Here is a 23087-nt window from a genome sequence, read left to right on the forward strand (position 1 = left end):
GGTTTTTTTTTCTTTTCTCTCATTTTGTTATCTGTTTTTTTTTCTTTATTCTTTGTCTTTTATTTCTGGTACGAATCAATACACCATCATTCACATTAAACATTGCATAACAAAAACTCGAACCAAACGAGAGAGAGAGAGAGAGAAAAAAAACGGGTATCCGGGTAACAGAGAGAAAAATAAAAATAAATAAATAAACAAATTTGACATTTGACTTGTGGAACATCAAAATAAAGAAAATAAAATTAGGTCCACAAATACAAAAATAACAAACAACAACGACAGTGGAAAAAAATAAACACAGTATCAATGTCAAACAATTCAGAAAGAATAAAATGAAATGAAAAATAAAAATAAAAATGAAATAAAACGGGAAATTCAATGATAATAAACGATGTGAAAGAAATGTACAAATACAATTTCGGTCATCAACATCTCGAACAAACACATACACACACATATATATTGTGTCCGAATATTCAGAATGAAGAATAATAAATATTTTCATTATGAATGTGTTTGATTTTTTTTCTGATTCTCTGTTTTTATTCCATATAGCATCTCTATATTGTAGAATTTATGTTCACATGTTTTATTTGCCAAAAAAAATTCACTACTACTTTCGCATTTTTTTTCTAGTTTCTAGTTTCAATTCCATTCAATCGATATTGGAAGCCAGAAAAAAAAATTGCCATACGAATCGAAAACCCTTATAAATAACGGAAAAATATTTATTACATAGCATCAGGAATATATAATTCCACTACCATCATCATCATTATTATTATTATCGTAATCATTGGAGATTTTTTTTTTCGAAATAGATAATGGTTGGCAACAAACAATTAAATTTTGAATAAATTGCCTTTTGAATCTCCTTTTTTTTCTGTGTTATATCATGTAAAATAAAATAAAAAAATCAGATTCATATTCGCTGCTTGCTATTTTTTTTTTTTTGTTGTTATGAAAATTATTCGATTATTGTGTCACCATATCATTCATGATCACATCAATAAATGGGCCAGATGTGACCATATTTGCAAAAAAAAAAAATTTATGTCCATCGTTGCTGCTGCTGCTGCTGTTGTTGTTTGAGCTTTAATAAATGATGATTACGATGGTGATGATGAAATTAAAAAAAAACAATTTCGTTCATCCTTTTTTTTCCTGTTCTGTTCCAAAATCTATTCCAAAATATTATTTATATAATATCATCAATTGTTTCATTTATTATTGCATATATATAGATTGATATAATAATCATATCATCATATATAAATGATATGAAAGATTTGTTGTATAATTTATGATTATGGCATTGTTTTACTTTTCTTTTTTATTTTTATTATTATTATTAAAAAAAAAAAATTATTTATTGATTTGATCAACGAAAAAAAAAACGCAAAAAAAAAAATTCACCATTCAACGCCATCTATTTTCAACGGTTCGAAACAAAACAAAAAAATTTTTTTTTTAACCATCAGATGTCATTGATGATGTTATATAATATATAACATCATTATCTTTCCAAAACAAAACAAACGAAAAAAACATTCAGGACAAAATGATTTGACCAATACCCAACTAATCAACAACAGCCTTTGTAAAAAATATAAATACACATCATTAATTAAAATTAATGAACGAACCAAAAAAAAAAAAAAAAATGACAGCCATAAATTCTTTGGAAAAAAAAACTTGCCATCCATAAATCCATAAATTGTCAAGAATTGTCAAGGATTATTTTTTGTTGTTGAAATGTTGTTTACGAAATGATTACCGATAAATATATTTTAATGATGATGATGATGATGTGCTGTTGTTGTTTGTCCTTCGAATTATTTTCGAAAATTTCAAATTCACAAGAATCAAATTGCAATATTCATATTCATATATATTATATTATTGCATCAATTGGTATGCAAGCAAAAAAAAAAAAAGAAATGAAATACAGAGAAAGACAGAGAAAAAAAAGGAATAAAAACTTTCAACTTTTGTAGCTAGATGACACTGCTACTGTATCCAAATGGCAAGGATAAACACACACACACACACCAATGTTACGATGATGAGAGTTTGACACAATTTTTTTTTTTTTTTGTTCATCACACAACAAGGACTTTTTGATTTGTATGTGTTTTTATGGTTGATGGTGTTGCAATATTGCATTCTGTGTCTGTCTGTATCCATATACGAAAAAAAAACAAATAGAAAAAATAGAAAAAATTAAACTGCGCATTCTCTATGTAATAATCAATGAATCTTGTTAAGTCTGGTTATGTTGTGTATGGCAATTTCGTCGTAATATTTTTTTTTCTCGTTTTCGTTTTCATTTTCATTCGTTCGTCATTAGTCATTGTGTGTGTGTGTGTGTGTTTGTCTAGTTTTGAGTTTGTTTCCGAAGATTTGTTTGACTTTCTTCGATCTGATTGAATAACGATTGTGTGTGTGTGTGTGTGGTGGTTGGTTTGAGTGTGTGTGTATGTGAATGAATTGTATTGTTTTGATTGATTGAATGACGAAAATGTATTCTTAATATTTAAAATTGAATGCACATTCTTGATGAATTATATAATTCTCAAGATGAATCACGATGAAAATGATGATTTATTGATAATTTGCTGACCAATACCAATACAACGAAATAAAAATAAAAAAAAACAAGATCAACAACAACAACTGACGACGGCCAAAAACAAAAATTTGATACAAATTCAAAGTCTCGAATATTAATTGTGATCCAACAACAAAACAGAGACTTTGGTGTCGTCCGAAAAAAAAACAACCAAAGGATAGTGAAGAGAAGCCTATTCGAAAAGTAATGAATTGATTGTTCGGATTCGGAACGATTCAAACGGATTGGATCGTGGGTATGTTTCATTTTTTTTGTTTGTTTGTTTGTTCAAAATGAATAAATACATTAAAAATTCTTTTCCATTTTTCCACAGTAGCCAATAGATCAATCGAATGGAAGTGAAAAATCGAATCAACAACATTCGGGAAGATTTTCGTTTGTCGTTGTTGTATTTGAGCAAGAAAAAATTATAACAATTTCTTTTCGGTCCTCACTTATCGTTGTAATTTCATTTGAAAAAAAATAAAAGAAAAGTTTTGGCCATCAAATTTTCGTTTGCTAGAACCACCCAACAACCACAACACCACAAAAAGGCAATTTTTTGCTTCGAAATATCAAGATCTCCAACCAATCAAAATATTGATTGTATTTTGATCTACATCCTAGAATCTCTCAACATGAGTTGTTTTTATATAAAGAGAAAATGAATTTAGAAATTTTTTAATCATTAAAATGTATGATTGATAAAGATTGATTCATCTGGATCGGATGTAATGTAAGTGATTTTTATTCCAATATTCATGTTGTCTTTTCAACAATTAATTAACAATCCATTATTATGAATATTCTAGAACATCGTTTGATTACGTTTAGCTTGAAGATTTTCGATTTGGAAACACCATTTTTGTTTCATTTTGTCTTTTCGTTGCTTTGATCCGTAAAAATTGATTTTGAATTGAAAATCTTAATGAAAATAAAAACTTCACTAAAATTCACTACTACTACTACATATTGATGATAACCAATCTACCTATCTCATTAATATAATTACCTGCTTAAACAAAAACTTTTTTTTTCTTGTTCTTTGTTTAATATACCTCTTGCCTTCTCTCTTGCTCTCTCTCTCTCTCTATTGTCGTGTATATTTGTATTGGCTTTTTTTTGGTTAATTCGAGAATTTTCTTTAATTTGTTGATTTGGAAAGGGCGGTTGATACGATCAGAAGAAAAAGGAAATTTCCTAGAATCAAGATTAATAGAAAATCTTTCATGATGAACAATAATATGAGTAATAATTTTAAATACAATAATCATAATCATAATGGCAATGTACAACAACAACAGAATTTGCTACAAAACAACATAAATAATAATCATCATCAATCAATTTGTACGAATGGTGGTGGTGGTGGTGGTATTAATAATAAAAAATTTCGTAAAAATGAATTTCGACGTTCGAATCTGAATAATCATCATTATTATAACAACAACAACAACAACGCTAATAATCATCGTAATCATTATCAATCAAATCGATTATTATACAATAATGGCCATAATGATAATGATGATGATGATGATGATGATGTTGCTAATAATGGTGATAATAATGATGATGGAAATGAAAGAATTTCAACAATTATTAAAAAATATCCAATCAATGATAATCAATCAACCTTTACTAATAACAATAATAATTTCAATTCAAATTCGGCTAATAATAATAATAATAAATTGTCAAAGATACCGAAGCAGCAAACTATAATCAATATTCAATCACTACAAGAACAACAACAATCATCATCATCATCATCATCAACAACATCATTGGTTGCATCGAATGAAATGTGTTTCTTTTGTTTCGATGTATTATACGCACATCTTTATCATAAACAACCGCCTGGCCGGCCTGATTTTACTAATAATTCTTAGTATGTGTTCAAGATATGAGATGAAAAAATATTTTGAAAATTTAAATATTTTTTTTCAATTCTAACCAATATTTCATTATTAGTCCATTATTTGTTACATGGAAAATTGGTAATGAAAAACGTTTACGTGGTTGTATTGGTACATTTACGGCCATACCACTTCATAATGGTCTACGAGATTATGCATTATCAAGGTTTGTTGTTGTTGTTGATGATGACCAATTATTATTTTTTTTTTGTTTTGTAATTAATAATTTTTTTTCTGTTTAGTGCACTGCGAGATAGTCGTTTTAAACCAATAACCAAGGATGAATTCAATAGACTGCATGTCTGTGTTTCATTATTGTTGAATTTTGAAGATGGTAATGATTATATGGATTGGATAATCGGTGTACACGGAATTCGTATCGAATTTCGTAATGAAAATGGCATGAAACGTACGGCAACTTATTTGCCTGAAGTGGCCATTGAACAAAGTATGAATGATTTGTGTTTTAATTTTTTTTAACTGTTTTTTTTTTAATTGTTAAAAATTATTTCACAATTTTAGATTGGAATCACTTACAAACCATTGATTCATTATTACGTAAAGGTGGATATCGTGGCCAGATTAATGAACAGATACGAAAAGATATTCGATTAACACGTTATACAAGTGAAAAGATTTCCATCAGTTATCAAGAATATCATAGTTTTTGGATCACACAAAATAATGATACATTTATGGCAGCAAAACTTTATTATTGATATATATAACAGAACTGAATGGCTAAAAATCAATCAATTAATCAGATGGAGTTTTCTCGCATTATAACAAAAAAAAAAAAAAAAAAAATATTACACACAAAAAATATTTCACATACACAACTCTTTAGTGACAATGTTTTTTTTTTTGCTCTTTTTCCAACTAACTCGATGAAAACGTGCAAACATATTTTTGTAATAACTGTATAAACACACACACACAGACACAAATGACATTTACAATCTCGCAGTAATTCAGCACATAAATTCACAGAATAGAAAAACATGAATTCTATTGCCAAATTCCAATTTTGTTTTTGTTTCTTTTGTTTTTTTATTTGAAGAAAAATTTTTTTTTTTTTTTTGATTTCAAATTTACTTCAAAAATGTAATTGAATGAATGAATGAAAAAATTTCTGGACATTCATAAAATTGAATTTTGACTGGAATATTCTGTATATACAATTTTTTTTATATATAAAAAGGACATGCGTGATTCAAGAATTCATTATATATATAGTAATTTCCTAACGGAATTGGAACAATTTTTTTTCTCTTTACTTGGCTCAGAATCTATTCTTCTAATGAATGTTTTGATGGTTTTTTTTCAACAATTTAAATATATCAACATTGTTGTCGTTGTTGTTGTTGTTGTTGTCTATGGCAATCAAAATTATTCGAATAATGAATGAATTCTGGTTTTACTGGTCATCAATGTTGATCATTATTATTGAACCAATTAAATCTACAACGGTAGTATCGAATGGTAATGATTTAATACAAACAAATGAATGGCCATTAAGATTTCATCATAGTCCATGGTTACATAAAGAATTTATTGTTCGTGATCAATCAAAAATCAATGATCAATATCAAGAAAATGTTGATGATTTCGATGTTGATTTAGATACAAATATCTATTATGATACTGATCAATATCATCATCATCATCATCATCCTCAACAACAACAACATGACCAATATTATACACGTGATGATCAAAAAGAAAAAATTGATACATGTGATGATCCAGATGGCGATGGATGTAATCGCTGTTTTCAACCATCCATACATTGTGAACGTAAATTGAAATTAAAAAAACAATTACTTGCTGAACATATACCAGGCGCAAGTTTAACTGTTGATGAATTGATGAGTATATCACGTGTAGAAACAATGACTAAAGAAGAAAATCGTAAAACAATGACATTTCAACGTTGTTTATATTTAAATGAATCATTGATTGATGAAATGTGTCATACTGATCGTCGAACAATGCGTAAAGATTTATTGGAAAATCTTCATCTACGATCATGTCGTCGTTTTTTAGTCGAACGTAGCCTAAGTAAACATCTTTATTCATTAGTTATAAATTCTACTGATTGTTCTCGAATATTGAAAGAATTACTTGTATTAGATAATCTTGTTGAAGATTTAGCATGTGAATATGAATCCATTTTACATCGTTATGATTGTCAAGCTAAATGGTCAGTTGTATGGACATGTCGTGATTGTAAATTAGCATATAGAGATTGGCTTTGTTCAGTTATCATACCATACCATCTGAATGGTAATCTTATTAAACCATGTCAAAGTGTTTGTGAACAAGTACAACAAAAATGTCCACATCTTCATCCATATGGCAAAGGTCAATATGCTGGTGAACCGGTATTTCTTTGTATTGGTAAGATTGATGATTAATTTTCAAATTGAAATTAATTTTTTAATCATTCAACCAATTAAAATAGATCCAAATATTCCATTCAACAAGAAAATAACACCGAACATACCGTTTGGTGATGAAGGTCAATGCTATAATCCATGTGATCTAGAACCATGTTTTAATGATGAAAATGAAGCACCGGTACTTGATTGTCCACATGCTAAATTATCCACACGATTATTATCAACCAGATAATGATGATGATCTGGAATTTATTGATCAATTTAACGAAACATCCATTTTAGATTATAGTGCCGAACAATTCAATACAGATGATTCATTATTATCATTAGATATGGATATGATTGATAATAATGATGATATAATTGATGATAATAATAATAATCTGGATGGTCAACAGACAACAGAATTTTCAATATTGCCAACAACACCTAGTGAAGAAATTGATTTGGGTGAAAATTTTTTTGATGATGATAAAATGATAATAATGACCGGTAATTCAGATTCACAAACAATGAAATCGGCAACGACAACAACGATGACAACAAAAGCAACAACAATTTTACCAAATGATGGTCAACAATGGATTGATGAAGATGATTATATTTTAACATCCATACAACACGATGAACCTTTATCATCGTCGTCGAAATCGTCGAAATCAAAATCAATAAATAACCAATTAACACAATCATTTCAATTTATTGATGTTGAACAACAAGCAGCTGCAGCTGCATCAATCATTGCAGCTGAAATGATTGGACATTTTCATTCATCATCATCATCATCATCATCATCACCATCACAAAATGTACCAGAAAAATCATCCGAAATTGTACAAAATCATGATAAACAAATTCAATTCGAGAATCAAAAAAAGACAAATTTACCGTCTCAATCAACATTGGAAAATCAACAATCACCAAAACAACAAGAAGAAGAACAACAACAAGAAGTACAAACATTACCACCACCACCATCATCATCATCATCAAATCTAATGGATAAAACAATAGAATTATCAATTACAACAAATCCATCAACAATTGATCCACAAACCTATGTACAGGAAATGTATCGTGAAGCATTATCCATATCAACTACAAATGATCCATTTGATTCTGTTGGTAGTAATGGCGGTGGTGTTGGTTTGAATGAACAACAATTAAATGATGAGCTTAATATCGTTGTCAAAGATTTTCTTGAATCAAATATAGTAAAATTGATTGATGATGGTAATGAACATTGGTCAAAATCATCATCCACTTCTAAAATGACGGCAATACCAACAACGGAATCGTCAACAACGACAACGACAACAACAACAACATCATCATCATCCTCAATCATTAGTGAAACACTGCCACCAACTGGAACTGAATCATCAGTCGATAATAATAACGATGTTCATCAACAACATTCAAAACAAACAACAACAACAATCATCTGATACAAATCAAATTCAAATGATGAATGGTAGTAGAAAAAATGGTGAAACAAATTCTGGTAATCGTCTTTATAGACATTATAATAGCCGAAATAAGGATAAAAATTCCAAACCAGACAATATACCAGATAAAATACAAATAAAAGATCAAAAACAAATTGGAAAAAATTCACAACGGTCACCAAGAGCAGCAGCAGCAGCAGCAATCGAAAGAAATTCTGGATCATCTTTATTATACATTACAAGCCATTCAAATGTATTCAACATGATTTTCATCATCATTATTTATTATGCATTATATATGTAGATTTATTATTTTGAAAAAAGACACAAATTTCAATTATAATTCCATAAATTGAAGGCATTTTTTTTTTGAAATACTTGATCGTTTTGGTCAAATTTTTTTTTCTCACAATAATTTCAACAAATATTCATATGAATAGAAGGCAATAGTAAGCAATATGGTACCAAATAAATCACCAAATGCTGTTAAATATGGTATAGATGAATCATCAGGATTAAGGCCATATTTCCATAATTTCATAATTATAATACCGGTAAGAAATAGCAGAATAAAAACCTGTGTAAATGTTGAAATCAGATAAAGGAATAAAAATAGCCACACATTTTTGGCTGGATGTTGATAACCATTGAATTGATTTAGTAGAACAAAAAATATCAAATGAAATGGTATCACAACAGATAATAATGTTTGAGCCGAGATCGAATGCACATCTATTTCAATGAATTGATGATGATTATAAAATTAGATTTTCTTTTTCATTTTCATTTTCTTATCATTTATATATTTACCATTTCCAGTGAGAAAAGCCAACATATTCTGTCCATCAAATCGTTTGACTAGACTGGATAATTTTTTACGTGAATCACGTTGATTAAATGTACGTATCATATGTAGATTTGATGATAATCTTGATGCTTGAATTGCGGCAATATTACCACCAACACCATTGACTAATGGCTGATATGCAGCAATATCATCAAAACGAATAACAGAATAGCTTAATATAAAGCCACTTAAGCTCGATATAAACATTGCCATAAACATTGGTATCCAACATTTAATACCTAGTGATGAACCGGTTGATAAATGAGCACGTGCCTCTTTGGCCAACCAATTGACTAACAATAGACTAATAATAACGATTGCCACCAATATAAACCACCATTCATCTGAAAATAAATAGATAGACAAAAATTATATCCATTGGAAATATGCACAAATATACTACAAACCCATTATGGAATAGAATATGGATGCAATTGAATAAAGAATTGCCAATGTAACAAGATCACCTAATGCAGCAGCAATCGGTGTGGCAACATTATCTGGATTGATATCATGTTTAACTGTCCAACAGATTACCGTTATCATTATGGTTGCTGTTGGTAGTAAATGTTGAACAAGAATTAATATAATATATATATATATTGTATATATTTTTTAAAATGAATGAAAAATTTTAATTAAAAAAAAAATAAAAATATAAACAAACAAACAAAAAAATTTACCAAGCAATAGACTAGTTAATGAAGCTGTAATTATACTTGTTGCACAAAGCATTGGTATATGATTGTAATTGAATGCTATGGATCGATTATAATAATTGCCAATAAAGATGTTTGAATATGATGAATATAATAAATCGGCCAATAATGCAAATAAAGCAGCAGCAAAACCAATTACAATTGATTGACACTATTGTTATTTTTTTTTGCCATTTTTCAAATGTTTTCGATAATTCAAAACAAAGACAAACATAAACAAACACAAACATACGGGATTAAAACAACAACAATACGAACATAATATTATGTTTTATGAACAAATGTGAGAAAAAAAAATTAGTAATTCGTTAGTAAAAATAATGTATAATAAATTAAAAGTAATCAAATCACCAGAAAAAAAAACAAAAATCCATACCTGTACTAGTGCAATATTTGATCGAAATATTAATAAACGATTTTTATTGTTCAATTGGCCACAATTTGCCAATGATGATAGACGACTTGTCATTGTCATTTCAAGATTACCTTTTAATCCTAATAATGCTGGTAAAAGTATAAAAATTTCAGGCACATTCATGAATACAATTGATGTCTTTGGAAATAGAAAATGAAAATGAAAATGAAATACAAAATGAATGAAAATGGAAAATCGAAATAAAAAATTACCTTGATATGATCAAGTAGAATACCGGCAAGTACCATACCGAAACCAGCTACAAGTAATGGTATGGAAATTTGACGAAAAATTTGTAGCCGATTTTCATCATCATCATCATCATCATCACTTTTATCGTGTTCATCATTCTTAGTAATTAAATTCGATTTCAATGAATTATCATCATCATCATCATTATCGTTATCATCATCATCATCATCATTAAAATGACAACTTTCGATTTTGGACATTTTTTTTCTGTCCAGAAAATTCACAGATAATTAATATGATGGTGGTTTAAATCAATTTAATTGATTGATCACAATAAATTCGAAATTCGAACCACAAAAAGGTTATGCGTATTGAATGCACTATTTATTTATCAGAGAGATACAAATTTTTTTTGATTATTACGAACCGATCTGACGTTGGTTGTGTGTTGTGTTGTGTTGTTTGCTATTTGTATACGTGTTTTAGTAAACAGAACAAAACAAAAAAAAATAAATAAAAAAACTGTCGATCGATTAATGCGACATCTATGGACGAAAAAAGCACAATATATGTATCAATGTAAAGTTGAAAAGTTTCGAAGTTCAATGTCATCATCATCATCATCATTATCATCATTTGGATTATTTTTCATTTCATTTTGTTAACCATTTATTTAATGTGGACAAAATAAGAGCGAAAGAGAACAAACAAAAAAAAAACCCAAACATTCGTTGGTTGTTAACCAAAATTTTTTTTTTTTTATTAATACTAATCACAAATAACCATCACATCATAATATATATATATACGCATATATGACAACAGGAAAATGTTTGTTTGGACGACTTATGATGATGATGATAATGAAATGGTTAGTGTATAGAAAATCCTATGGATTTATAGAAAAAAAAATCTTCTGATTCACCATCAAAATAAAAAGGCCTGTGTTAATCTGGATTTTGTTCACTACTGCCATTTGATGATTGATTTGATTTGAATGTTTTTTTTCTTTTTAATTTAATTTCTCCAAACAATGTCTTTTCTTTACCATGTAATTTGTTGTTTATTCACAATAATAATTCAGCTACAATTCTATGAAACAAATGATTCATTAGCATTATATCCATGGCCAACTGAAACACGACAAACAATGTCATTGGATGGTGTTTGGACATTTCGTATAACTGATTATTCATATAATAATGAATTATATGGTTTTCAACATGATTGGTTCAATAAATCATTAGATTTGGTAATTTAATCAATTTTGAATGAAAAAAAAAGAACAAAAACTAATAAATTGATTAATTATAATTTTAATTAAAGATTGATGATCATTATGAACGTATGCCGGTACCATCAAGTTACAATGATATAACAGAAAATCGTCATATACGTGATTTTGTTGGCTGGTCATGGTATGATCGAAAATTTTTTCTACCAATAGATTTTCATTCAAATAAAATGGATGTTATATTACGTTTTGGTTCAGTTAATTATAAGGCTGTTGTTTGGATAAATGGCCAACATGTTATGAATCATACTGGTGGACATTTACCATTCCAAACGGATATTACTGATTATCTTTACGATGGTAATCATGTGAATCATATTACAGTGGCTGTTAATAATGAATTAAGTCAGAATACAATACCACAAGGATCTTATAAAGTGAAATATGATTCACGTACAATACCAAATCATAAATTTATTGAATCAAATTTTGGTTTTGATTTCTATAATTATGCTGGCATTCAACGGTCGGTTTTGTTGTATTTTGTACCAAAAATTCGTATTACTGATCTTACTATTATTACCGATATTGATGACAACGATAATCATGTAGATGGTATTATTCATTTTAACGTAACGACAAATGTCCATGATAAATATGTTGTTCAAATCGATGTATTTGATCGCCATGGTCAATTGATGAATAGTTCACGTGGACAATCTGAAAGTACATTAATCATAAATGATGCACATTTATGGTGGCCATTTACAATGCATCCAGAACCTGGTTATCTTTATCGTATGGCTATAAGTTTATATCATACAAACGATAAAATGAATAAATTAATTGATCGTTATTATCAAAATATCGGTATTCGAACTGTTCAAGTGGATAGTGAAAATTTTCAATTTCTTGTCAATGGAAAACCATTTTATTTTCGTGGTTTTGGAAAACATGAAGAATATGATATACGTGGCAGAAGTTTAGATCAAGTTATGATTATTAAAGATTATAATCTTATTAAATGGATTGGTGCAAATTCTTTTCGTACAAGTCATTATCCATATTCTGAACAATTAATGGATGAAGCTGATATTCAAGGTATTGCTGTGATTGATGAATGTCCAGCCGTTGGTTTGAAGTCATTCAATTCGATTTTATTGAAACAACATTTAATCACCATACGTGAAATGATTGAAAGAGATAAGAATCGTCCATCAGTATTTATGTGGTCTATAGCCAATGAAGCCAAATCATCAATGAAAGAATCAGAAAATTATTTCCAAAAAGTTGCTTCGCTTGCTCGTGAATTGGATGTATCGAATCGGCCAATAACGGCAGCTGATAATCAATATAATCAGGATTATTTACCACCAGTATTAGATGTTATAATGGTTAATCGTTACTATGGTTGGTATATTGATAATGGCTATCCACAAGCAATACAGACAAATGTTGTAAATGATTTTGTGAAAATTTGGCAAAAATATCAAAAACCTGTTATGATTTCTGAATATGGTGCCGATACAATCAGTGGTATGCATATGGAACCAAGTTTTGTATTTACTGAAGATTATCAAGCTGAAATAATGCTTGAAAATCATCATGCATTCGATATATTACGTTCGAAAGGATTCTTTATCGGTGAACATATATGGAATTTTGCAGATTTTATGACACAACAATCAACAACAAGAGTTGGTGGTAATAAAAAAGGAATATTCACTCGTCAACGGCAACCAAAATCATCGGCAAGATTATTACGTTGTCGTTATTGGTTGTTGGCCAATGTTACCACCTATCATGAGGAACATAGTCGTGGTTTTAGTTATTGTCCAAATGTTCAATATTGAAATGAAAAAAAAATAAGTGAAAAATCATCATCATTATCATCATTTATTATTTCATTGATCTAAGAAAGAAGAATAAAAAAAAACTTATGAATAAATAAATATGACAAACAAACAGAAGAAAAAATTCAACACTTATTGCATTAATGGTGACGAGAATGATAAAATTCTTGACAATTAACAAACAATTAACTAATTTAAAAAAAAATGTTGAAACCTAATTTAAAATTTGAAATTTTTTTTCTTCACTTTTTTTTCATTTTTTAAGTAGTAGAGTATATTGACACACACACACACACACAAAGGTGTTCAAAGTTTGGCCTGTTGTTGTTGTTGTTGTTGATCAATATTTTCATTTTGATGATTATTATTATCAATCGGTTCCAATGATGCAACAGCCGGTTTATCATTGGTAAAATCACGCCACCATTCAGCACGTTCGAATGTTTTTGTATTCATTGTCATTGCTTGATATATATGACGATAGATGTCACCATCGGCATAACCTAATACAGAATTAAGTATAAAATCAGGTGGTGCAATTGCATCAACAATCGATACGGCATCTGGTTTAATCAATTCACAAAGCTGTAATATTGTTGTACGTATTGAACGATTTGCATCATGGCCATCATAATAGCCACCTTCATATAATATTGATGAATGTGCATCCAATGACCAAAGACCATAAAGAATACCCATACGTTGAAGTACTTGTCTTATAGCCATTGGTACATCATCTGCTAATTCTTCATTTAAAAATTTTGAATAACGTAACATAATAAAATGTTCAATAAATGCAAATGATAATGAACGGCAATAATAAACCTATATATGTAAATTGTTTTCATTGGCAAAATTGCACAAGAAAAAAAAACAAAAAAAAAACAAAAAAGAAAAAAAAAGATTAGACCGTTCACATTTAGTGTTAATTGATTAATACACTACTATTTGACCTACTTGAGAATTAGAACGTGCAACAAATAAATCACCCATTGATATTTTCAATTCACAATCCAATTTGTCAACTGATCGTAATAGAAGATAAGAAACAAGAAATCGATATGTACGTAATATAAAATCCATATTACAAACATCTTCACCATTCGTATATCGTAATTGTTTGACATTATTATCAACATCATTTAGAAATTCAATGGAACCCATTTGTGATTTAAAATCATTATTATTATTATCAGCGACAATCAGATCATCCAAAATATCATTGGAAACATCATTACCATTACCATTGCCATTTCCATTTCGTTGTTCAGAAATATATTTTTGATATTTACCAATAAGAAAATTACTTGTCTGCATTTGTAAAACATTATTATCGCCTTCATATGTATTATTGGCATCATGATCATCACGAAGTTCACCGAGACGTGATGCAGCCAAATAACCATGGCCACCACATGCTTCACGACATTCTTGTATTGTATCACGACATAACCAACCGGAAATTGGTTTTGCTGCACATGCAACAGCATGTATTTCTTGTCCCAATTCAGCCAATGATGGTGAACTAGTACCAAACAATACGGCTACTTGAAAATTTAAGAAATCTCTCAAGAATGATTGACAGAAAATATCTAAAACGTAAGTGGCTGATAAATATGGAAAAAGACGCCATTGTTGCATTTGATATTCAATAACAGGCCATTCGATTGTTGGATTTGATCGTGGTCCAAATTGACGACGTGCAGCTGAATATCGTATACCGATTGTAATGGCTGTTCTCATATTTGCCACCGATATTGAAAGGATGCCAACTCTTCCCATCGATAATGTACCCAATGTAATGCCGGTTCGATGTTTTTTATCTTTGATTGTTGTAACATAATCACCGGATGAATCAATATCACCAGTTCGATTCATAAGATAACTTTTTGAAATTCTACATTTAAAATTTAATAAAAAAAAATTGTTAATTTTTCAAAGTTTACATTTTCGATTAAAATGAAAAACAAACCGATAATTTTTAAATGAAGCAAATCCATTATCAAGACCATTAAGACCAATTTTTGGTCCCATATCACCAATAATAACGCCTGGATATGGCAACAATGTTTTTGGATCACGTATTGGCACAATGAATGCACTAAGACCATGATTACGATCATTAACATATAATTGAGCAAATGTTACAGCATGTGTAGCAGTTTGGCCCATATTACCGGACCAAACTTTTGTTGATTCAAAATTAGGCGTATTGAGAATAAATTCTTGAGTGTTCACATCAAAATCGGCTCTTGTGCCCATTGCTTTTGTATTTGAACCATGTGATAATTCGGTAAGAGCAAAACAACCGATTGCTTCAAAACTGAGCATCTGATCAAGAATGGCTAAATGACGACTGGAACCAGCACCACGTAAACTGATTGTAACAAATTCACGTGCAAGAAATTGTTTAGCCGATAATGACCAATCATATTGACCAAGAGCATTATACAATTGTTGAGTTAATAATGGATTCTGAATAAATTCATCATCAGGTAAAAGATTATATTCCATTAAACGTTTTAAACGTTTAAATGTAATTTCACGTTTCTGTTCACGTGTTAATTCTTCCACTGGTGAACGTTGAAATAATGGATCATTTTCCAATGTACGAAATATACGATTACGAAATTTAATCACTTGTTCACCATCGATAACTAATTTTAAATCACGCCAATCAAATGATGCCATTTGACGATATGGTGATAATGGACAATTCAATGGTAATGATGGCATCATTTGTTCAATTTCTTCAACACTATGTTCAGATTTACGACCTTGTCGTATGGTAAATTTCAATAAACTATTATCAATATCCATATTGTTGACTGTTTAGTTGTTTGGTTTTCGTTTTCGTTGCGACAAGAATTAATTATAATTGGAAGAATAATCAAAAAAAAAAATTCAAAACTGTACGGTGACGGACTGTTGTAATGATGACAAGATGTGAATGTATAATGAGAATGAGAATACAAAAATTTGTTTATTTGAACACAATTTTCTATGACAGATGAACAAAAAAAAACGACAAAGACTAACATGCATACACGCGCACAGCACAAACAATATAATGATGATGATGATAATCTTTGTAGGGAAGTCGAGACACGAAAAAAAAAGAAAAACAAAACAAAACAATCTGAAAAAAAATGGTGAAAAAAAATTTTTTCTTGGTTATCCGTTTTCGTTTTCGTTTTCTTTCTTTTTTTTTTGGATCGGTTTCTGTTCCGTTATTGTGTTGTGAATGTTGTTGTTGTTGTTGTTTGTTGTCGTAGACGTTGTATCATCAACATTATCAAGTATAATGAATGAAAATATATATGTATATGGACAAAACTGTCGAAGAAAAGGATAGTTTGGATGGATGGATAGATGGATGGATGTTGCGGCGATGATGATGATGGTGGTGGTGGTGGTGTTTTCTAGTGTGAGAAACTTGTTTTCAATGCTTGTTTTTTTTTTGCTGTATTTATACTTTCTATTTGTTTGTTTGTTTGTCTTGAGATTTTTGTTGTTGTTGTTTGTTTGCACCGTTTTTTTTTTAAATTTTTTAGGCAAAAAAAATGTTTTTTTCTTCTCAAAACCAAAAAAAAAAAAAAAAAAAAACCAATCAAATTCAAATTAAAATTGGTTATTAATAATAACAAAACAAACAGGCAAACACAAAGCACATGAATTTTTTTTTTCTTCTTCTTCTTCACAATTCAAATTCAAATCATTTTATAGCGAAAAGTTGAAAACCAGAAACCACCACCACCACCACAGAAAAAAAATGAAGAAAGAAAACTCGTGATGATGATCATGACGATGACCATCATCATCATCATCATCATTATCAGTGATGATGATGATTTTTGATGATTAGTGGCAGTGGTAAACTATAAATAATTTTTCTTTTTTTTTGATTGATTGAACATGAATAATATCATGAATAATCAGTAAGCAATCGGTTGAATTTTATTTTATTTTTTTTTCATGGAAAATTTTTTCTCTTTTTTTTCAATTTGACCATCACCATTTTTTTTTTTTTTTTTTAATGATTACAAATTACAAATTGAATTTTTTTTTTCTTATTTTGTTGCAAAGAAATTGATAACGAATTTTTTTTTTGAACTGAAGATTATAAACACACACACACACACGCACTATTTGATGATGGATTATCGTATTGGATATCTGTGATTCATCATCATCATCATCATCAACATTGTGAACTGCGAATAAAAAAAAAAAATTTGATTCCAGAAATGAAAAAAAAACCAAAAGAAGAAAAAATCATTTTCTCACTATAATCACATCATCATCATCATCATCATTTGAACATCAAGTAGAAACACAAACAAAAACAACTACTGAAAATGGATTATCACACATCCATCATAATCATAAGAAGAAGAAAAAAAATTTTTTTTTTGTTCGTGTTCCCTTTTTCTCATTCACCTACATGGAAACATTTTTTTTTGTTTTGTTTTGTTTTGTTGTTTTGGTCATCACAATGTGACAGAAGAACAAAAAAATAAAAGAAAGAGGTTCCAGGAACAATGAAATGAAGAAAAAAAAACTTGGATTTGATGATGACGTTGGATTATACAAATTTTCTTTCTTTTCTATTGTCGATTTTTGTTGTTGTTGTTGTCGTCGTTGTTGTTGTTGTTGCAGCTACGATTTTCATGATGATGATGATGATGATGATGATCGAAATGTACGGAAAAAAAATCTTCATTTACATTCACCACCATTAAATTACATTTGCATTTTGCAATTTTTTTTCTTTAGGAAATGTGTGAATAAAAAAAACGAAAAAGAAAATTCAAGTCTTGAAATGATGATGATGATAATAACAATCACAATAATAATAACAACAACAACAACAACAACAACAACCACAACAACAATAACAACAACAGCAGCAACAGGTTGATCGAGCTCACATCTTCAGTTGAATGAATGAATGAATGGAGAAAATGTAAAAGAAAATGAAGGATACAATTGAATCCTATGTATTGAACATTACCTGGAATAACCACTTTTTTTTGCTTTTTTTTCCTATGTTTTTTTTTCTGTCTATTCATCAGTTTCATCATCATAACCGATAAACTATGGCCATACAGACATATATATATGACTTGTACTGATGATGATGATGATGATGGTCTTTCTTCAAGTAATCAAAATCACAATTCCATTTCAGTGGATTTGGAAATTTTTTTTTTTTTTTTTTTTTGATTGAAAAAAAATTATTATGATAATGATGCTGATGACGACGACAAACAATACTGACTTCGATCTCCAACTAATTTTCTCTATCTCTCTTTCTCTCTATCGTTCAATGGTCATTTTTCAAAAAAAAAAAAAAAAAAAAATGCATCACGTGATCCACCATTTATTTCTGTTTGACCACAACATTATCGTCACTTCTGTTTTTTGATTATCATCATCATCATCATCATCATTGAAGGTATTAACTTTTTTTTTCTCATAGTCAAATGTGAGAAAAATGATAATTGAATGAAAAAAAAAAAAAAACAAAACAAAACAAAATAAAATAAAATAAATGCTGCCCATTAGAAAAAGGAACCAGGTCACACATATGCATATGTTTTTGTATTTATTTATTTTTTTTGTTTTTGTTTTTTTGTTTGTTTTTTTTCTCTTATTCGTACGTGTAGGTTATTATTATTATTATTCAATGATTTCTTATATTCCAGACAAGGCAAAGTTCGTGGTGTGGCCCATTCCCGTTCGTCAAATTTGTTTTTTGTTTGCCCATTTGCATGTGTGTGTGTGGTGGAAAATAACAAAACACACGCAGACACAGACACACACACACACACTTATCTATGTTTTTGGATTTTTTTTTTTAACAAACTATATACAAATGTAAGGAACGACCGAAAAAAAATGTGAGAAAATTATCAACTTTTCCTGGAAACAATTGTTTTTTTTTAACATTTTAAGATCAAAATTTGTGTGTGTGTGCGTTCAAGAGAAATTAAAATTCCAACGAAAAAAAAAAAAAATTTTTTGGATAAGTTTTTCTTTTGCTTTTTAAACAAATTGATGATTGAAATTTTTTATTTTCCATTGTTTCCACCATTTGTCGTTGTTATCGCACACGGCCTCATTTGTTTATATTGAACACACACACACACACACAATATATATTGATTGATTTTCATCATCATCATCATCATCATCATCATTCGTTTTAACTTTGAAATTTTCACCCGTAAATTATTGTACAAAAAAAAAAAAATTTCTACCAATTTATGGACAACAGGATAAATCTATATTTCGGATTTGAAACCGGTTTCTGTTCTGATTTTCAATCATACATCTGTACATATAACACATGTAGATCATCACAAGAAACTTTATTACATTGGAGAAAAAAAATCCATCGTTATTTTCTATATACACACAAAATTCAAATTGTCCGAATGAAATGAACGAATGAATGGATGGACAATTTTGACCGATGATGATAATGATGATGATGATGATGATAATAATTTTTTTTTCTTTTTTCATTTTTTGATTTCATGATATATCACATATACAGATAGGTTGAAAAAAAACTCATTGGAAATTATTGGGTTTTTTTTTTTACTTTGTTCACTATTATTATTGTCATCATCATTCCATTGATGATGATTCATTATAATAATAGTAATGATGATGATGATGATAATGGTAAATGTGGTAATTCTAAAGAATTCAATGCAATACAAAAAAAAATGGGTAAAAACGAAAATTTTTTTTTTCGTTTTTACCAATCGTTTCATCATCATCATCATCATCATTGTTGCATTATAATTCTCATGACGTATAATCATCATCGATTATTATCGTTTAAATAATTGTATAGATAGCTTGATAGCCAGGTCACATTAATCGACAAAAATCGATTGTTAACAATTTTTTTTTTATTTCCACCCACTATTTCATCATTGTTTGTAAAACTAAAAATAAATGATTTTTCCATGATTTCAATCATCTGCATTTTTTTGATTGAATTTTTTTTTCTCTCGGCTATTCAAATTCATCAAAATTTTTTTGTTGTTGTTGTATATGTTCATCACATCAGATGCGCCATCTGTTTGTCTTATGGGCAATGAAATTTTCTACCAATCATCAAAAACGCCATCTAGGTGAATATAAATCATCTGATCATTTTGTTTTTATCAATAATAAAAAAAAAATAGATCCATGGTTTGACATTTGATTTTAAACATGTTTTATGTGTACTTGAACAAGAAAAAAAAATAAAAAAACGTGCAACAACAACAAAAAAAATCATCAAAAATTCAATTCAAATTGGTGCATGTTCCACTGAACCAATTCGTTTCATACACACACACACACACACAGAATGTGAACCAGAATACAATCCAGTGATATAAATTATTCTTGGATTTATATTCAATATTCTCATCATCATCATCATCATCATCATCAAAAAAAGAATATATTATTATCCATTTGGACTATTTATGGCTATTCTTGTGGTTCTAGTTTTTTTTATATATTCATATATATATAAATACTAAGCGTGATCGAACTGCTTGATGATGATCATTTTTATGTCCAATGATGATGATGATGATCCAGAAAATATCCGTTAGTGGAACAGTGGCAGTAGTAGTAGTAGTTAATTTTTTTATATTATTAGAATGACGAAAAAAAAACTGAAAGTGAAGAATAGAGATGATGATGATGATGACTCTCTGGAGAGCAATTAACTCACACACACACACACTTTCATTACATATAAACAAAACAAAACAAAAATATTGCTTTTTCATATATTGGTTCTTCACACATACACACACACACATACGATGAGAATACTGGAAAGAAAACTTCCAAAAAAAAATGATAATAAATACTAAATAGACACAATAGAAACCAAACATTCTATATGAAACCTTTTTTTCTGTTTTTTTTTCATTCACTTACTAAATGATCATCATCATCATCATCATATCAATTAGCCAACATCATCACCATTCTTAGCACACACACACACTTGCACATTTGGTGGATGCCATTATTTTCCATTTCATCCTTTATTTTTTTTTAAACAACAAAAAAAAGTCTTTCGTTTTTTTTTCGTTCTACATTCAGGTAGACATTATTGTTGTTGTTGTTGTTGATACAACCAAATAAAAAACGGTAAGGCGTTCCCTAAAGACATAACACACGCATATATATAGGGCGTTCGTAATCGATATGTTTTCCGCAGGAAAGGAAAACAAAAAAAAAATTTTTTTTTTTTAGTGGCCATTTCTCTGGAGTTTTCTTGTTGTTGTTTTTTCTTTTACACACAAACACATTCTAGAAGAAGAAAAAATCTGGTTCCACTAAATTTGTGTAATGAAAGCCTGAATTTTTTTTTCTTTTTGGACGAAAAAAAAATCTTGCCTTTTTCTAAAAAAAAAGTTAACTGATTTTAAAGCAAACGAAACAAAAAGATAAATATGATACGGGGTAGAAATGGAAATTAAGTCAAGCCCAAAAAAAACCGTTATGTTCATTATTATCATCATCTAGGACTGTTGTTGTTGTTGTGATAACCATATCGTATTTTGTTCCCAATTGGAATGAGACCTTAGATTCTCGGCAAACAAAAAAAAAAAAAAAAAACATTCAACATAATCATACGCATCCATAGTTTTTTGTAATGCGTGTGTGTGTGTGTGCCATCGCCATCATCATCATCATTATTGTTGTTCATCGTAGTCGTCGTTTTTCTTGTTAATTTTGCCTAAAAAAAAAAAATTTTTTTTTTCATTTTTCATAAAAACAAGTATACAACGTGTATATGAAAAGAAATTAAATTAATGACCAAGAAAGAAAAAATTGGAGAAAAAAAAATTCTGTAGACTGTGTGTGTGTGTGTGTGTGTGTGTGTGTGTGTGAAAAAAAAGAATTTCGTCCATTCTTTAAAATTATCATCATCATCATCATCATCATCATCATAATCGTCGTCGTCTTTTGTAATTTGAAAATGTTTTCTTTTCTCACTGAATTTACACGAAAAATTTTATCATAACGAAAAGATGGCGTTACCTGTCCAGCGTTGTTGTTGTTGTTCAATGCTTTTTTTTTATTTGAATCGTGGATTGTAGCAAAAATGAAATTATTCCAATATATACCCATGATTACTTTCCCGCTTTTTTATTCACTTTTTTTTAATAATCTAGTGATGATGATGATATCATTTGATACAAAAAAAAATTTTATCTTTGATTCTGTTGCTGGTATGATGGCTGCTGCTGCTGCTGCTGGAAATATTTTGTTTCACGATCATACAAGCTGATGTATTTATGAAAACTTTTTGCTTTTCTTTTCTTTTTTTTTTTGACTATTTAAAATGTACACTTCATTCATTCATTCATTCATCCATAAAATATTATATCGTATCGTATATATAGTTTGTAT

The 23087-nt window shown here is 28.8% G+C and overlaps 5 protein-coding genes across 6 annotated transcripts; 3 read left to right on the forward strand and 2 right to left on the reverse strand.

The window, feature by feature from the left end:
* The first annotated feature begins 2337 nt into the window (after window positions 1-2337).
* LOC124494103 (AMMECR1-like protein) lies at window positions 2338-5698 on the forward strand. 2 transcript variants are annotated; one of them, XM_075731501.1, is made up of 6 exons: window positions 2338-2870; window positions 2949-3350; window positions 3427-4505; window positions 4589-4699; window positions 4776-4981; window positions 5056-5698. In XM_075731501.1, the coding sequence occupies exons 3-6, from the start codon at window positions 3844-3846 to the stop codon at window positions 5250-5252; spliced, it is 1176 nt and encodes a 391-aa protein (XP_075587616.1). In that variant the 5' UTR covers window positions 2338-2870; window positions 2949-3350; window positions 3427-3843; the 3' UTR covers window positions 5253-5698. The 2 variants fall into 2 exon arrangements, with proteins under 2 accessions (XP_075587616.1, XP_075587617.1); XM_075731502.1 differs by having other exon boundaries at window positions 2349-2870; window positions 2952-3350.
* A 113-nt stretch (window positions 5699-5811) lies between these two features.
* LOC124494085 (uncharacterized) lies at window positions 5812-8735 on the forward strand. The gene is given in 3 exon segments (XM_047057240.2): window positions 5812-6933; window positions 6998-7160; window positions 7162-8735. Coding segments are annotated over 3 exon segments (2409 nt in total). The 5' UTR covers window positions 5812-5909; the 3' UTR covers window positions 8384-8735.
* On the reverse strand, window positions 8637-11035 carry LOC124499678 (solute carrier family 41 member 3). Its single transcript, XM_047063621.2, has 6 exons — window positions 10577-11035; window positions 10326-10502; window positions 9914-10100; window positions 9638-9784; window positions 9194-9574; window positions 8637-9115 (listed from the first exon to the last, which is right to left on the reverse strand). The coding sequence occupies exons 1-6, from the start codon at window positions 10814-10816 to the stop codon at window positions 8790-8792; spliced, it is 1458 nt and encodes a 485-aa protein (XP_046919577.2). The 5' UTR covers window positions 10817-11035; the 3' UTR covers window positions 8637-8789.
* A 395-nt stretch (window positions 11036-11430) lies between these two features.
* LOC124499615 (beta-glucuronidase) lies at window positions 11431-13861 on the forward strand. The gene is made up of 2 exons (XM_047063559.2): window positions 11431-11808; window positions 11883-13861. Exons 1-2 carry the CDS (start codon window positions 11590-11592, stop codon window positions 13641-13643), a joined length of 1980 nt encoding a protein of 659 aa, XP_046919515.2. The 5' UTR covers window positions 11431-11589; the 3' UTR covers window positions 13644-13861.
* On the reverse strand, window positions 13661-17453 carry LOC124499604 (peroxisomal acyl-coenzyme A oxidase 3). Its single transcript, XM_047063547.2, has 3 exons — window positions 15616-17453; window positions 14601-15540; window positions 13661-14468 (listed from the first exon to the last, which is right to left on the reverse strand). The coding sequence occupies exons 1-3, from the start codon at window positions 16461-16463 to the stop codon at window positions 13950-13952; spliced, it is 2307 nt and encodes a 768-aa protein (XP_046919503.1). The 5' UTR covers window positions 16464-17453; the 3' UTR covers window positions 13661-13949.
* Between the last annotated feature and the right edge of the window lie 5634 nt (window positions 17454-23087).

This window comes from Dermatophagoides farinae, chromosome 5 (genome assembly GCF_024713945.1).
Source record: "Dermatophagoides farinae isolate YC_2012a chromosome 5, ASM2471394v1, whole genome shotgun sequence".
Classification (NCBI taxonomy): domain Eukaryota; kingdom Metazoa; phylum Arthropoda; class Arachnida; order Sarcoptiformes; family Pyroglyphidae; genus Dermatophagoides; species Dermatophagoides farinae.

Bases quoted from the DNA above. Each gene is read 5' to 3' on its own strand.
- LOC124494103 (XM_075731501.1), top strand. From the start codon at position 3,844: ATGATGAACAATAATATGAGTAATAATTTTAAATACAATAATCATAAT. The intron at 4,700-4,775 runs GTTTGTTGTTGT...TTTTCTGTTTAG, and splicing joins CGAGATTATGCATTATCAAG to TGCACTGCGAGATAGTCGTT. The intron at 4,982-5,055 runs GTATGAATGATT...TCACAATTTTAG, and splicing joins TGAAGTGGCCATTGAACAAA to ATTGGAATCACTTACAAACC.
- LOC124499678 (XM_047063621.2), bottom strand. From the start codon at position 10,816: ATGTCCAAAATCGAAAGTTGTCATTTTAATGATGATGATGATGATGAT. The intron at 9,575-9,637 runs GTTTGTAGTATA...ATTTATTTTCAG, and splicing joins CATATTCTATTCCATAATGG to ATGAATGGTGGTTTATATTG. The intron at 9,116-9,193 runs GTAAATATATAA...TCATTGAAATAG, and splicing joins GGCTTTTCTCACTGGAAATG to ATGTGCATTCGATCTCGGCT.
- LOC124499615 (XM_047063559.2), top strand. From the start codon at position 11,590: ATGTCTTTTCTTTACCATGTAATTTGTTGTTTATTCACAATAATAATT. The intron at 11,809-11,882 runs GTAATTTAATCA...TTTTAATTAAAG, and splicing joins TCAATAAATCATTAGATTTG to ATTGATGATCATTATGAACG.
- LOC124499604 (XM_047063547.2), bottom strand. From the start codon at position 16,463: ATGGATATTGATAATAGTTTATTGAAATTTACCATACGACAAGGTCGT. The intron at 15,541-15,615 runs GTTTGTTTTTCA...TTTTAAATGTAG, and splicing joins GCTTCATTTAAAAATTATCG to AATTTCAAAAAGTTATCTTA. The intron at 14,469-14,600 runs GTAGGTCAAATA...TTACATATATAG, and splicing joins TTGCACGTTCTAATTCTCAA to GTTTATTATTGCCGTTCATT.